The following is a 13,817-nucleotide window of genomic DNA, read 5'->3' as shown; positions in this document are numbered from 1 at the left end:
AGTTGAGAGATTTGCTAAAATTCCCCTGTCAGGGTAAAAACTGAGAGTGGTCCTTGGCTGCTTATCCCCCCATCTGAGCCTGATTCTCTAGTAGACACTCCTCTTTAATGGGCATAACTGGGGAAAAGGAAATGGTGGTGACAGTTCTGCCGCTCGTAATAGAGCCAGTCTAAAGATTTGCCCACTCACAGACCCCTTCACGCAGGGTGACGTAAGCCTCATGGTTAGCCAGTACACTCCCACACCGCCACCGGGTGTGCTGTGCACCACACAGCATCACAGCTGTGACGGCAGCGGGGCGGCTTCCTGACAGGCGGCAATCAAACAGGGAAGGGCTGACTGCCACCCTCACTTATTTCTGGTCCTCTTTCCTTCCGTCCTCACACCAGATCACCACTTGTTCCTACCATCCCTGGGAGGCTTGTCTTGCCTGACTGTAAAGGTTTAAAACACCAAAGACAAGATTACATTGTGGGTGATTACTTACAGGCATGTCAGAATACATATTTATGCAGACAAGCACTGGAAGGGAACACAGAATACTAAAGACAACTGTGGTAAGACTGTGGGTAATTTTTCTTCTTTAACTGTTACATTTGTGCAATAAACATAAAAGAAGGGAAAATCTTATCAGAACAACAGGCAAGGAGGTGGAAAACTAGATAAGTCTTCCTGAAGAACAAAACATACATTTCAAATACAACACGTCCCCTATTGGGCTTATGGCTCAGATGACTCAACGCAGTCTGAAGCAGTAACTCTCATGAGCTCAAAATAAAATACTTTCAGTCCTTTTATTCTACCCTCCTCTTTGCCAAAGAACATGCTACTGAAGCTGTTCTTTGGCAGATCTTTCCTGAACAAACCCTGATGAAAGAAATGACAAAGTTCTGAAATACATCAATATGCTTTCTTTCAGTTACTGAATATCTACTCTGTGGAGGACACAGGAAAATCCAATAAAAACCCACAATAATCCTCTATCACAGAGTTGTTCCACTTAAACAGCTTTGCCTACTGAAAATAAGAGTGCAAACTCATTCAGTCTCTAGGAGCCAATAACAAAAAATAATGTTCTTAGAGAACAAAATTCTTAAATAAGGATTATAAATTTAGGTTTTATTATGCAGGGAGTAGATGGATTATAACTCATAAATTTGGAATCTAGCTTCCTTTTACCTTTTGGAAACAAGATATTTATCAGGTTAGGCAGCAACGATGACAAACAGAAATCACTTCAGATTCAGGGGTCATAAATGTTGTTACACGCCAAGTGGTTTAGTTCCTCAGCTGTGGGTTAAAGGCAGACACTTTCCTAGAACACATGTTAAATAGTAAAACTTCTTATCTATGCTTTGAAATATGACTGCCTTATTTTAAAACTCAGGGGAAAAAACACCTTAAACTATTACAAAGAGAGGGGACGTTTTATAACCACAGAGTTAGAACTTCCCCATCCCCTAGGTAATTTAGACTTACTCTAGATACATAACAACACAGCTCAAACAACCTTAACAGGAACAGCCAAAGCTTCCACTGTCCCCTTTCCCTTCACCTAACAACTCAAATTGAACAAAATAATAGGAAAAAAAAGATCACGAACTGCTAGTCCCATTTCTCCAAAACTTAAAAGTCAATAGCAGCCATAAAAAAAGTGATAAAGTGAGGAGTTCTATAAAAAGTTAAACCAAATGACAGATGTAAAAAGTAAACCGAAACGTTTAACAATGTTTAAAATGAAATATGCTTATTACATAAAGCACAGTTAAAATATATTTAATATCACTTTAACTTCATCCTTACAAAACTAAATTAAAACCAATGCTTCAGTATATTTTTCCTTATTAAAACTCCTAACCATAGTTGACTCCCATTTATTTTCAGTATTCAAATCCATAACTTAGATGGATAATGTACTTATATTGGCACAACTGTACACCTCCCAGTATTTTATATTTGAAGAAACATTTTTAAGAACTCAAAATTTTAAGAACTTAAAACACTAACATTCACATTTTCAACTCAGTAAGTCTGTGGGTTAGTCTTTTTGGCTTGTTTGTTGGATTTGGGGTAGAGGTAGGGACTAAAACCAAAATACAATACTTCCAGGGCAGACTATATATTATACAAGTCGATTTTCAAATTCCAGATTTGCTTTTTTCAGCAATGCCTTCAACTTGTTAACAAAAGTGGACTCCTGTATGTTTCTATCAAGTCCATTTGTAACACATTCAACAGAGAGGAATGATGACTTCCCACCAGTTCAGTGGGGGTGGGGGTGGGGGACGGGCATCACATAGAGCTAATAGGAGCACTGTCCCATGATTTGAGAGTTTCTGATCTTACTGACACTTTCTCTCAATGCCACCTCCCCAAGTACAGTATGATTTTATTTGTAATTTGGATTTTTAAACCAGAAAGTTATTATGGTCAATCCAAAAATAACCCAAAGAACTTGCTAAAATTATATCAATAAGCAGCTTTTTATTGAAGGACTGAAAGAGTTTAATAGAAGGCACAGGAGCACTATAAAGCTTTTTCAGATCATAGTAATCTTTTTGTATGTATATATGGAACCCAGACTTTTTTGTTAAAAATGTCTGCTGAACAATCAGAAAATGCCTATTTGTCATCTTTCCCTTTAGTTTTTCTGTATACCATCTCTCGAAAACTGGCCAAAATCTTGTTTTCTCTCTTTCGCCTCTCTTCTTGGTTAAAGGACGCCAGGGCTCTCTTCTCATCAGCACTATAGATCTGGTTCTCTTTCCGCAGTCGCACGGCCTCCATTCGGCGATGCCTGCAGATAATTTTATTTTTGGCTTAATTTCTCAGTAATTATTCTCATAGTACTTCTGCACTTACCCTTCTTAATACAGAGTGGTCTATTTAAAGAACTGATAAATAGAAATTGTTTTGGTAATGGGCTGAATTTTCAAAAGAGCATGCATTTTATCTGCCAACGTGTGCTCTGATTCATTTCCAGTATTCAAATAATGATCTATTGTTCTGTCAACATCATGAATGTTATTAATTTCAAACACCAAGGTCATAAGTCTAGTTCTGTTGTTTCTACTAAAACAACCAGAAACTAGCAAATTATTAAATTTCCTATGTGCTATGTGGAATTTGCCTTTGGGGAATTGACAGTAGGACAGAAGAAAGGTTTAAGTTGTCATCAATCAGGTAGAAGTTCCTCATGGTTCTAATTTATTGTACAACCAAAAGGACTAGGTCTAATACCGTAATAGAATTTTTTGATGAGTTTTGTGAGTGGATTTAACTTCCTCAGAATCCAGTAGCAGCTCAAAGAAGAGATTTATCACAAAGGCCAAATCAGGAGTATAGGGGGCAGAGGGAAACTACGACATTATCTTCAAAGGGTCTGCTAAATTAGAGGGAAAACTCCATGAAACTCTTTTAGGTATATGTAACCCAATCCTACAAAGTCAGTTTGATATAAGGCTTGACCTATGTCTAGAAAAATAGAGAAAGTGGAGTAAGGAAAAGAGGGGAAACTCATTCAAGATTAGTGTGACAGTGGGGGAGCAGCAGGACGGAAAGACAAGGAGAGGACACTGTACTTCAGGTTGCTCACTATACAGTGAATAGAGGGGTTTGTTTAGAACATCAAGTGCTATGTGAACAACGTTGTAAAACATCTATGTACGTGTCTCCTAGTACACAGGAAAGAGTTCCTCTTGGGTATCTAGGAACAGAGCTGCTGGGACATAAAGCTTACAAACGCTCTACTTTTCAAGATGATGTCAGACTGTTTTCCAGAGTCGTCGTACCAATTTATATCACCACTAGCAGTATTTAAGAGATCCTGTAGATTTACATCTTCTCCAATGCTTGGTATTGTTAGAATTCTGAACTTTTGTCCATCGGATAAATGTAAAATGGTATTTTAGCATGTTCTTGATTTCCATTTCCAATGATAACAAACATTTTTTTATGTATGTGTAGGCCATAAATTTTTTTTCTTCTAACAAATGTTTGTGTCCTTTTCCCATTTTTCCTTTGGGTTTTTGTATGTATTCTTTACACTCAATACTAATTATCAGTTTTAAAATCCTATCCTGGCTTAAAACTTGTCTTTTTAATTTAGATGTCTTCTGATAAACAAAAGTTGTTTCTTTTAACTTAGGCAAATTATCACTATTTTATGATAAGTACATTTTTTGGGATTCTTCCTTAAGAAACACTTTCTTACCCCAAGATCTATTAGATATCTACTTATACGTTAAACTAAGAGTGTTAAAGTTATTTTTTATTATTATTTTTTTTAATTAAAAAAATTTTTTTTAAGTAGGCTCCACTCAGTGTGGGCCTTGAGCTCACAACCCCGTGATGGCATGGTTTAGTGAGCCAGCCAGGCACCCGTAGTAGCACTGGTTTTTAAATATGGCCATGTAGGGTTCTACTTTCATTTCTCCAAACAGATAACCAGTTTTGTCCTGCTCCATTTACTGCAGAGTTCCTTCCTTCCCCAGTGATCTGACATGCCATCTCTTTCATACAACTAAGTTCACACATGTAGCTCTGCCCGAGCTTTGTATTTTATCCCACTGAACAAGTCATTTGTTCTCCTATACTTTCTAAAGTTCTGTAAGCTTCATAGTAAGCCTTCATACGTGGTAGGCCAAATCTTATCTTCCTGTCCTTCTTCAAAGGTGACAGGGTTATTCTTGGCCCTCTAGTCTAACATAAATTTTAGAACCATCTTATTGGGGCACCTGGATGGCTCAGTTAAGCATCTGCCTTCAGTTCAGATCATGATCCCAGAGTCCTGAGACCAAGTCCCACATCGGGCTCCCTGCTCCACAGAGAGTCTGCTTCTCCCTCTCCCTTTGCTGCTCCCCCTGCTTATGCTCGCTCTCTGTCAAATAAATAAATAAAATCTTTAGAAAAGCCCAAAACCACCTTAAGTTTCACAAAAAGCTCTTCTGTGAGTCTGATTGGAACTACACTATATACAGACCAATTTGGGGAGAACTGACTTTATAACTGTCTTCCTGCATGAACATGGTATCTCTCCACTTATGCGTTCAGTAATGGCTCTCTTTTTTTAAAAAATATTTATTTGAGAGACAGAGAGAGGGTGAATGGAGAAGGGCCAGAGGGAGAGGGCACGAATCTCAGGCAGACTCCCTGCTGAGTGTGGAGCCCGACACGGGGCTCAATCTCACAACCCTGAGGTCATGACCTGTCCTGAAACCAAAAGTCAGACACTTAACCAACTGAACCACACAGGCGCCCCTTTAATGTCTCTTAATGTTTTCTAGTTTTCCCTGTAGAGGTCTTGGACATTTCTTGTTAAGATCTATTCCTAAATCCTTCATATTCTCTGATACTATTATAAATGTTGCTTCCTTTTTATTTAATTACATTTCTAACCATTTCCTGGTACACAGAAATGCAACTGATTTTCATGTATTAACCTTATATCCAACCATTAAACCCTCCTATTATTCAGAATCATCTGAAGGTTCCTTAGGATTTTCTATGTAAAAAAAAAAAAATCACTCACAAAAAATGAGTTATATCCTCCTTTCCAATGCCTATGACTCTCATTTCTTTTTACCTTTTAAGATTTTATTTATTTGACAGAGAGATAGAGCCAGAAAGCACAAGTGGAGGGAATGGCAGAGGGAGAGCACTGAGCAGAGAGCCAGACACAGGGCTCGATCCCAGGACCCCAGGATCATGACCTGAGCTGAAGGCGGACGCTTCACCATCTGAGCCACCCAGGCAGCCCTCATTTTGTTTTGTCTTACTGTGCTGGTCCTCCAAATCCCGACATTCTGGAGGCGCTTCAGGGGTTTTGCAAATACCTGCTTCCAACTTTATTTTAAAATACTCACTTACTTTAAATAATTTATAAAGTTTTAAAAAATCCAAAATTCAGTTTGATCTTTGTACTGATGTCCTATTCGTTTACTCTCCTCATTCTTCCTGGTACTTTGCTTTCTCCTCCACAATTTTATATTCATTTCCCCATGCTGTCATAATCCTTTCCTGCTCTTCATTCTCAGAGTCCACAGAGAATTAGAGTCCATATTCTCTGCCTCTACAGAGAACTAGAGGCAAACTCCGAAAACAGGAAACACTGTCTCATGAAAATGATTTCCTACTACCAGAATGCCATATTCCTTATGGGGCAGTGATAAATAACTGAATTAACTATATCCTCCAGAAGATAAACTGTTAAGTACCAAAATACAAACTAGGACAGGACAGCAGAAAGACCGATTCTCTGAAGTTGGGAGAGACCGCTGGTTTTGAGGCTGAGCTACACATGGAATTCTAGCCAACCATGTTTGTATCAGTAAAACCAATATTAAATCAAAATTTATACCCTACTTTTCATTAGGAATGATCACTTAATGAAAATCAATTGCCAAAATATAATTCTGGTAGTGAGAAAGGAAAAGCTCATCGTGGAAACCAACCTCGATGCCAATAACTTACCTGCTACCACTCATTACATAACCCGAACATTCAAATGATGCAATTTCTTCACTCGTCAAGCCAATTTCACCTCTTCTTGGGATACGTTTCCCCGCTTTCACATATTCAGCCATAGCTGCGCCCTCACCAGGTAACAGCGCATGGCCATAGCTACAACGTAATTCAGAAAAGGTTCATTATAAAAAGCTCACCATTATAAAAAGCTCATCATCTAAAGAGAGCACAAGAAGATTTTCTCTCAGAAAACAGCACAAATGATGGCTGCTGAATGGGAGCATCCTGGGAAGCCCAATGTGAATTACTTTAATTAGTGAACATTGCACTCTGATCTGCATAACGAACCCAGGAATACAGACATGCTTTGGAGGAACAAAAGAACTGATGTGAGTGAGTCTAGATTCATGGTTTACAATTATGGATCGATATATCCCTATGGGCACTGCCTTTATGGTTTCTGCCTCCAGTGAATTCCTTTTTCCCTTCAAGAAAGAAAAAGAGAAATAATATATCTCAAATTAACATACTTTTTAGAGTTGTAACGAGTAATAATGCTATACAGTAACAATTACCTATTAACTTTCACTCGGGAGGACTTTAAAAACTACCATCCCTTCCTTCAATTCATTCACTGCATCTATAATACCTATTAAACTCAAAGCTTGTAACACAAAAATGATCTCTGTTCTTATGGAATTTATATACTGATGGGGACATAACTACAACACAAGGTAGAACATATAAGACACTCTCGAAAGAAACAGAAAATACTGTGAGGACTAGAGGATTAGAGAAGGGTAGGAATCCCATCTATTTGTGGAGGGAAGGTCCTGGGAATCAGCACATGACCCCTCCTTTTGAAAAGAGCTTTGAAAGATGGTAAGGATTTTAACAGGAAGAAATTGGGAATAGCAAGGAAATAAGGGCAAGGCAAAGAAGTGAGGGCATGCTGGGGGAAGACATAAGGTGAACAAGGTACAATGTGGGAAAGTGCACAGTCGATACAGGGAAGTCCTGGTTCAGCTCAGCTGGAAGCTGGCATGTAAATAAGGGCGTACAGGGGGATACAGTTGGAAAGGCAAGTTAGGGCTGTACTTTTAGGAAGGAACTTTAGATATTTTAAATACACTGTTACTTACTTCAAAGGTTTATCATCCTGAGAGGCAAGTGTTTTTGGAGCCTCTGGGCCAATTAAGTCTGAGGGTTCTTCAGGCTCTGCAGGAAAGAGGTTCAGACACAGATTCACATTTTGACTAATCATTTAAATTTAATGTTTTATCTGTCGTGAATCAAAGTCTACCAGAAGAACCTACTTGATCGATCCTTCCAGGGATTCTCCAGAAACTCTTCCTGGGAATCTTTAGAGCTTGAATCACTGGAATCTTTTCTATTCTTCTTAGACTTCTTTTTCTTGTATTTCTTCCTATAATTATAATTTGATATAAATACACTTAATAGTCCCACATTAAAGGGACTCTCATTTTTTAAGGCAATGAAAGTGATTTAAGTTCTCAGCTGATTACAATTTTTAGAGCAGAATTTTAATTAAAAGATTTCAACTTATTTAACCAAATCATGTTTCACTACTAAAAAAGATCTCTCAAGGGGACAATGAAATAGTTCTCATGTTTCAGAAAGATAATAAAGCAGTTTAAAAAACAGCTCTTACCAATTTGAGCATCAATAATTTGAAGTGTAATGGGTTAAAATACATCAAATATGTTTGAATCCATGGGTTCATAACAATACGAAAAAAAGTCCAACTCATTATTTTGAAAACTCATAAAACAAAAAAAGTTAAAAAGAAATTATCCTGCCTTCCCTATACAAACTGTACTTCAGAGTAACCAAACAGTTGACGAGGATAGGTTTCTCTTATAGAATTATTCTACCCAATAAATGAAGAGAGCAAGCCAGAAAGGAAAAAAAAAAAAAAAAAAGAAAAGAAAGCCAGAATTAGACTATCACAACTCTGCAACCCCTAATGAAATAAGGGATCTAGGCAATAACCATCCATGGCTGTTAATATGACAAACGGAGACGACCAGACATTAACTGCCTCCTGACGAAGTACACAGCACCACCTGCGCAGCACACGCGCCAAAGACTCAAATCTGAGCCTCATCAAGTCTCTAGACCTTACTATCAATACATAGGAAACATACAAGACAAAGACCATGTTAAAACCACACCATAAAAATACAGTCAGGAGGGGCGCCTGGGTGGCTCAGGGGGTTAAAGCCTCTGCCTTCGGCTCAGGTCATGATCTCAGGGTCCTAGGATTGAGCCCCACACTGGGCTCTCTGCTCAGCAGGGAGCCTGCTTCCCCCCCTCTCTGTCTGCCTCTCTGCCTACTTGTGATCACTCTCTGTGTCAAATAAATAAATAAAATCTTTAAAAAAAATACAGTCAGGAATGTTTGGCTGGCTCAGACAGTAGAGCACATAACTCTTGCTCCTGGGGTCCTGAGTTCAAGCCCCATATTAGGTGTACAGATAACTTAAAAAAAAATCTTTAAAAATAAAGAAATAAAAAATTAAATATAACCATCAAAATCTATACTGCGGGAAACTCTATACGTAAATGGTTTCTTTAACAAATAAACTGCAAGAACAAAAATGGAAGGGAAACCAACTAATTTAAAGAGCTATAGGAGACATACCAACCAATCATAATTTATGGGCATTATTTGGATCCAGATTTAAATGAACTATATAAAAACCTGCTGAGAATTGAGGAATTGTTGCTAAATATCTTAGGCATGATAACAGTATTGTAGTTATGATTTCTTAAAAAGAATGCCGATCTTTTAGAGAAACATGCTGGTTTATGGACAAAATGATCTCTGGAATTGGTTTTGAAATAATGGGGGGGCAGTGGAGATTGTCCAAGAGTTGAAATTATTAAGCTGGGTGATGGTTACACAGGGGATCATTACACTATTTTATTAATCATTATTTACTTATTACTTTGTCTTATGTAATTTTATATATATTTTAACTTTTCCAAAATAAAAATTTAAAAGAAAACTAACGATCTATGTTTCTTCTTCTTTTCCTTTTTCTTGGCTTTCTTTGCTCTTCTTTTTGTATCTTCATCTGGAAATTAAAGCAGATTTTAATTAAAAACAAAAGTTTAATTTTAAAACCCCAGTAATTTTGAGTAAATATCCTACTGCTGGCCTATTTGTTGTTACAGAGAAATTAACCAATTCAAACATTTATTGCTACTAATCAGGGTATGTACTAGGCGCCAGGGACACAGAAATTAAAGTTATACTAAGTCTTCAGTGATACAGAGTATATTGGGTGAGATAATAGTATGGGTAAGCAGGAAATGTCCTTATTTTTTAGAAATGGACACAGAAATCTTTAGGGTGACAGTGTGATATTGCTAATCTATTTTGAATATCTCAGAAAAAAAAGATATTTAAAGCAAATGTCAAAATACTAAAGATTGTTAAAATCTAAGTGATATATAGTATAATACTAACCTCCTTACTTTATAATGTTTTAAGCATTTTCACGATGAAAAAAAGAAAAAAACCCTATGTATTTGGGGCCAGGGACATGCCTTCTAGGAGCTCAGTCTAACAGAGGAGACAGAAGTAAGAGATAAACAGAATCCAGAGTGATACAGGGAAGCATGGGGTGCTCTGGGCATACAGAGAAGTCTCATTATCAGGCTGGTTTGGGGACGGTATTTAAGGAATGGTGACTCTTAAGCTAGTTCTTTTTTAAGATTTTTAAAAATTATTTGAGTGAGAGAGAGACAGCACAACAGAGCAAGCAAGCACAGAGCAGCAGGGAAGGGTAGAGGGAGAGGGAGAAGCAGACACCCCACTGAGCAGGGAGCCCAACGTGGGGCTCGATCCCAGAACCCCAGGATCATGACCTGAGCCGCAGGCAGACGCTTGCTTCATTGATGAGCAACCCAGGTGCCCCAAGCTAGTTCTCTTTAAAATCGGTTTTATTACAAAAGTACTGCATGCCCACTGTTGAGGAGAGTAAGCCAGGCCGCCCGCAGGGAGAGACTGGCACTGCAGGCCGATGGACTCTGTATCAAGTCACAGAAGCAAGAGAAAGAACATGGAAGACCGAGGAGACTGTCGTTCTCAGGCTAAGAGGATGCTGCAAAAGGGACAGGGTATGTGTGATCAGAGAGGGATCAATCAGGGTCCCAAATTCACCCTGAAGACGACAGAGAGCTGCTGAAGGATTTTTAAGTAGCGACAGATGTGCTCACATCTGAGCTCTCAGAAAGTTCATCGGGGCACCTGGGTGGCCCAGTCGGCTAAGCGGCTGCCTCCTCATTTCAGCTCAGGTCACGATTTCATGGGCAGCGGGATCCAGCCCTGGGTCAGGCTCCATGGTCAGTGGGGAGGTCAGCTCCAGATTCTCTCTGTCGGGCCCTCCCTCCCACCTGCACACCTGCACACTCTCTCTAAAATAAATAAATCTTTTTTAAAAATAAAAGGTAGTTCACTCTCCCAGCAGTGAGGAAGAAAAGTAACAACAGGAGCCAGGAAACCCCAGTGACATCAGGGGAAGAGACACCTTTATGCAATGTCCCCAGAGGCGGGGGGGGGGGGGGGTCAATCATCCTGTCAACCATCAGCCAGAAGGCACAAAAAGGGGGCTTTCTGGGAGGCACCACGCCACGGGGGGTGGGGGTGTCCTCCATAAATCAGCTGCCAGCCGGCAGGGGGTCCTCTGAGGTGTGCCTTTTGGAAAATGGCACAGAGGTGCCCCCTGAGTGTGAGGACGACACAAGAGAGCTGCTCCCCGGGCCTGACGCAGCCCCATGGGGCTGGCTTTGCTGCCACACGTCTCCCGGCCCGACCCCGCCTCGGTTCGGTTTGCTGCCACGACGTGCCTTGTACGGCTAGACACCACCCATCTGGGGTCACAGCGCTCGGGTCTGGATCTCAGCTGTGTGAGCCTGAGTGCGGTGTCGCAACCTGCTCTGAGCCCCATTTCCCCATCTCTAAGATGCAGTCTGGAGGCACGTGTGGACTGAGCAGCACTGAGAACAGCCAGCGCTTAGCGGGGCTCCTGGCACCGAGACAGCCAGTGCTCAACACCTCTCGGCCACTGTCCTTAACCTTCCTCTGCAATCAGTTCTACGAAGGAAAACGAGTTTTGAAGCCAGGCCTGCAGAGTGATGCCGCCTTCTTACCACTGGAGTCTGAGTCAGAGTCAGAGTCACTGTCGCTGTCATCAGAGTACTTCTTGCGTTTTCTTTTAGAGGATTTCTTCTTTCTCTTTTTCTTGGACCTCTCTTTCGAATGATTAGACTTCTTCTTCTTCTTCTTTTCTTCTACATGAAGTACAGATATAAAATTAACTTCTAGGCAAGTATTACGATTATCAATTTTACTGTATCTGAAATACTGAAAAAGAACAGATGACGGGCAACTTGATTTGTAAAAGCAAAGTCTACTGTTTGACTATAAACTTTTTTTTCAACTTCTCAATACAGCAGCTCTGTAGTAGTTAAAAAAATACCTTCTGAAGTAGAAGCTGAACTGGTGCTTTTCTTTGGCTCATCGTCCTCCACTGGTGTGTGTTCATCAGAGCTGAATTTAAAGAAGACGGTTGTAAGAATCAGAAAACTGATAAACCGTGAATCATGGAGTATAAAAATACAGAATCAAAAAAATTTCAGTAATGACACCGGTTGTCCAAGAACCATCAAAAGCAAACACTGGAATGACTTTGTAAAGGTACAGTTCAAGAGTCTACCACCTTCAAAATAACATAATAATCATTTACATTTGCATGCTTTAGCGTTCACAAAACACTATTCAAACTGAAAGCAACATGTAAGATTTAATTTTCAGAAGCCACAGATGAATGTAAGGAAAGATGAAAAAACTAGAGACAGGAAGACCAAAGAAGACTACATTTTATTATATGCGTATAAAGGACATACGGTAGAGCAGCAACCGTTCTGTCCCCAGAGCAAGAAGAACCTAACACACTACAATATAAGCAGATTTCATTCTATTATAGATAATTCTGAAAATGAGTACTATTAAAATTCTATAATCGTTTAGAAGAGGATGGGGAGCCTGGGTGGCTCAGGCAGCTGAACGGCCAAATCTTGGTTTTGGCTCAGGTCATGACCTCAGGGTCCTGGGACTGAGCCCCACATCCAGCTCTGTGCTCAGCGGGGGGTCTGCTCCCTCTCCCTCTGACCCATTTGTTCTCTCTCTTAAAATAAATAAATCTTTGGGGCGCCTGGGTGGCTCAGTCAGTTGGGGGTCTGCCTTTGGCTCAAGTCATGATTCTAGAGTCCTGGGATAGAGTCCCACGTTCGGCTCTCTGCTTTTCAAGTACCCTACTTCTCTCTCTCTCATGAATAAATAAATAAGGGGCGCCTGGGTGGCTCAGTGGGTTGAGCCTCTGCCTTCAGCTCAGGTCATGATTTCAGGGTCCTGGGATCAAGCCCCGAATCGGGCTCTCTGCTTGGCGGGGAGCCTGCTTCACCCCCTCTCTCTGCCTGCCTCTCTGCCTACTTGTGATCTCTGTCAAATGAATGGATAAGGGGCGCCTGGGTGGCTCAGTGGGTTAAAGCCCCTGCCTTCAGCTCGGGTCATGACCCCAGGATCCTGGGATCAAGCGCCGCGTTAGGCTCTCTGCTCAGCAGGGAGCCTGCTTCTTCCTCTCTCTCTCTGCCTGCCTCTCTGCCTACTTGTGATCTCTGTCTGTCAAATGAATAAATAAAATCTTTAAAAAAAATTAAAAAAAGAATGGATAAAATCTTTTAAAAAATGAATAAATAAATAAAATCTTTAAATAATATATTAAAAAAATAAATGAGGGCGCCTGGGTGGCTCAGTGGGTTAAGCCACTGCCTTCGGCTCAGGTCATGATCTAAGGGTCCTGGGATCGAGTCCCGCATCGGGTTCTCTGCTCAGCAGGGAGCCTGCTTCCCTCTCTCTCTCTCTCTGCCTGCCTCTCTGTCTACTTGTGATCTCTCTCTGTCAAATAAATAAATAAAATCTTTAAAAAAAATTAAAAAAATTTAAAAAATAAAAAAATAAATAAAAAAATAAATGAATCTTATAAAAATAGTTTAGAAGAGGAATTTTCATATCATATAGTCTTAATCTGAAGACCACATCTGAAGTAATTTAGGTATTGCCCGGAAAATTATTTGTAGTGTTCCTTCCAACTCTTTTAGTTCAGATTCTTTGATCATTTTCGACGGTATCTATAAGAACAAGTTTCAAATAATAATGCTATCACCCTGTCATAAAACACAAGTATACCTGTCAAGCACATTGTTTCAACTCAAAGTAGACTTAGAAATAGAGGAGAGGGAAGAAGAACCTTAGGAACAGC

At 39.9% G+C, this 13,817-nt stretch overlaps 1 protein-coding gene across 2 annotated transcripts in view; it reads right to left on the bottom strand.

Annotated features, from left to right (window-relative positions):
- The window catches only part of NKAP (NFKB activating protein), a 46,559-nt gene that overhangs the window by 20,513 nt on the left and 12,229 nt on the right, over positions 1-13,817 (bottom strand). Inside the window, exons 3-9 of one of the 2 annotated variants that reach the window (XR_007124759.1) lie at positions 11,976-12,046; positions 11,647-11,787; positions 9,503-9,566; positions 7,782-7,891; positions 7,608-7,683; positions 6,472-6,621; positions 2,659-2,797 (exon numbers count right to left, since the gene is read on the bottom strand). Coding sequence is in view for 1 of the 2 variants with exons in the window: in XM_047715778.1 (XP_047571734.1) it covers positions 2,623-2,797; positions 6,472-6,621; positions 7,608-7,683; positions 7,782-7,891; positions 9,503-9,566; positions 11,647-11,787; positions 11,976-12,046 (787 nt within the window). In the remaining variant the exon portion in view is untranslated. Of the gene's footprint in view, positions 1-2,204; positions 2,798-6,471; positions 6,622-7,607; positions 7,684-7,781; positions 7,892-9,502; positions 9,567-11,646; positions 11,788-11,975; positions 12,047-13,817 lie in introns of those variants that run through there. The other variant, XM_047715778.1, reaches the window with a different exon arrangement.

This window comes from Lutra lutra, chromosome X (assembly GCF_902655055.1).
Source record: "Lutra lutra chromosome X, mLutLut1.2, whole genome shotgun sequence".
NCBI lineage: Eukaryota > Metazoa > Chordata > Mammalia > Carnivora > Mustelidae > Lutra > Lutra lutra.
The sequence above is the reverse complement of the archived record's forward strand: the minus strand, read 5'-3'. Positions and strand labels throughout refer to the sequence as shown.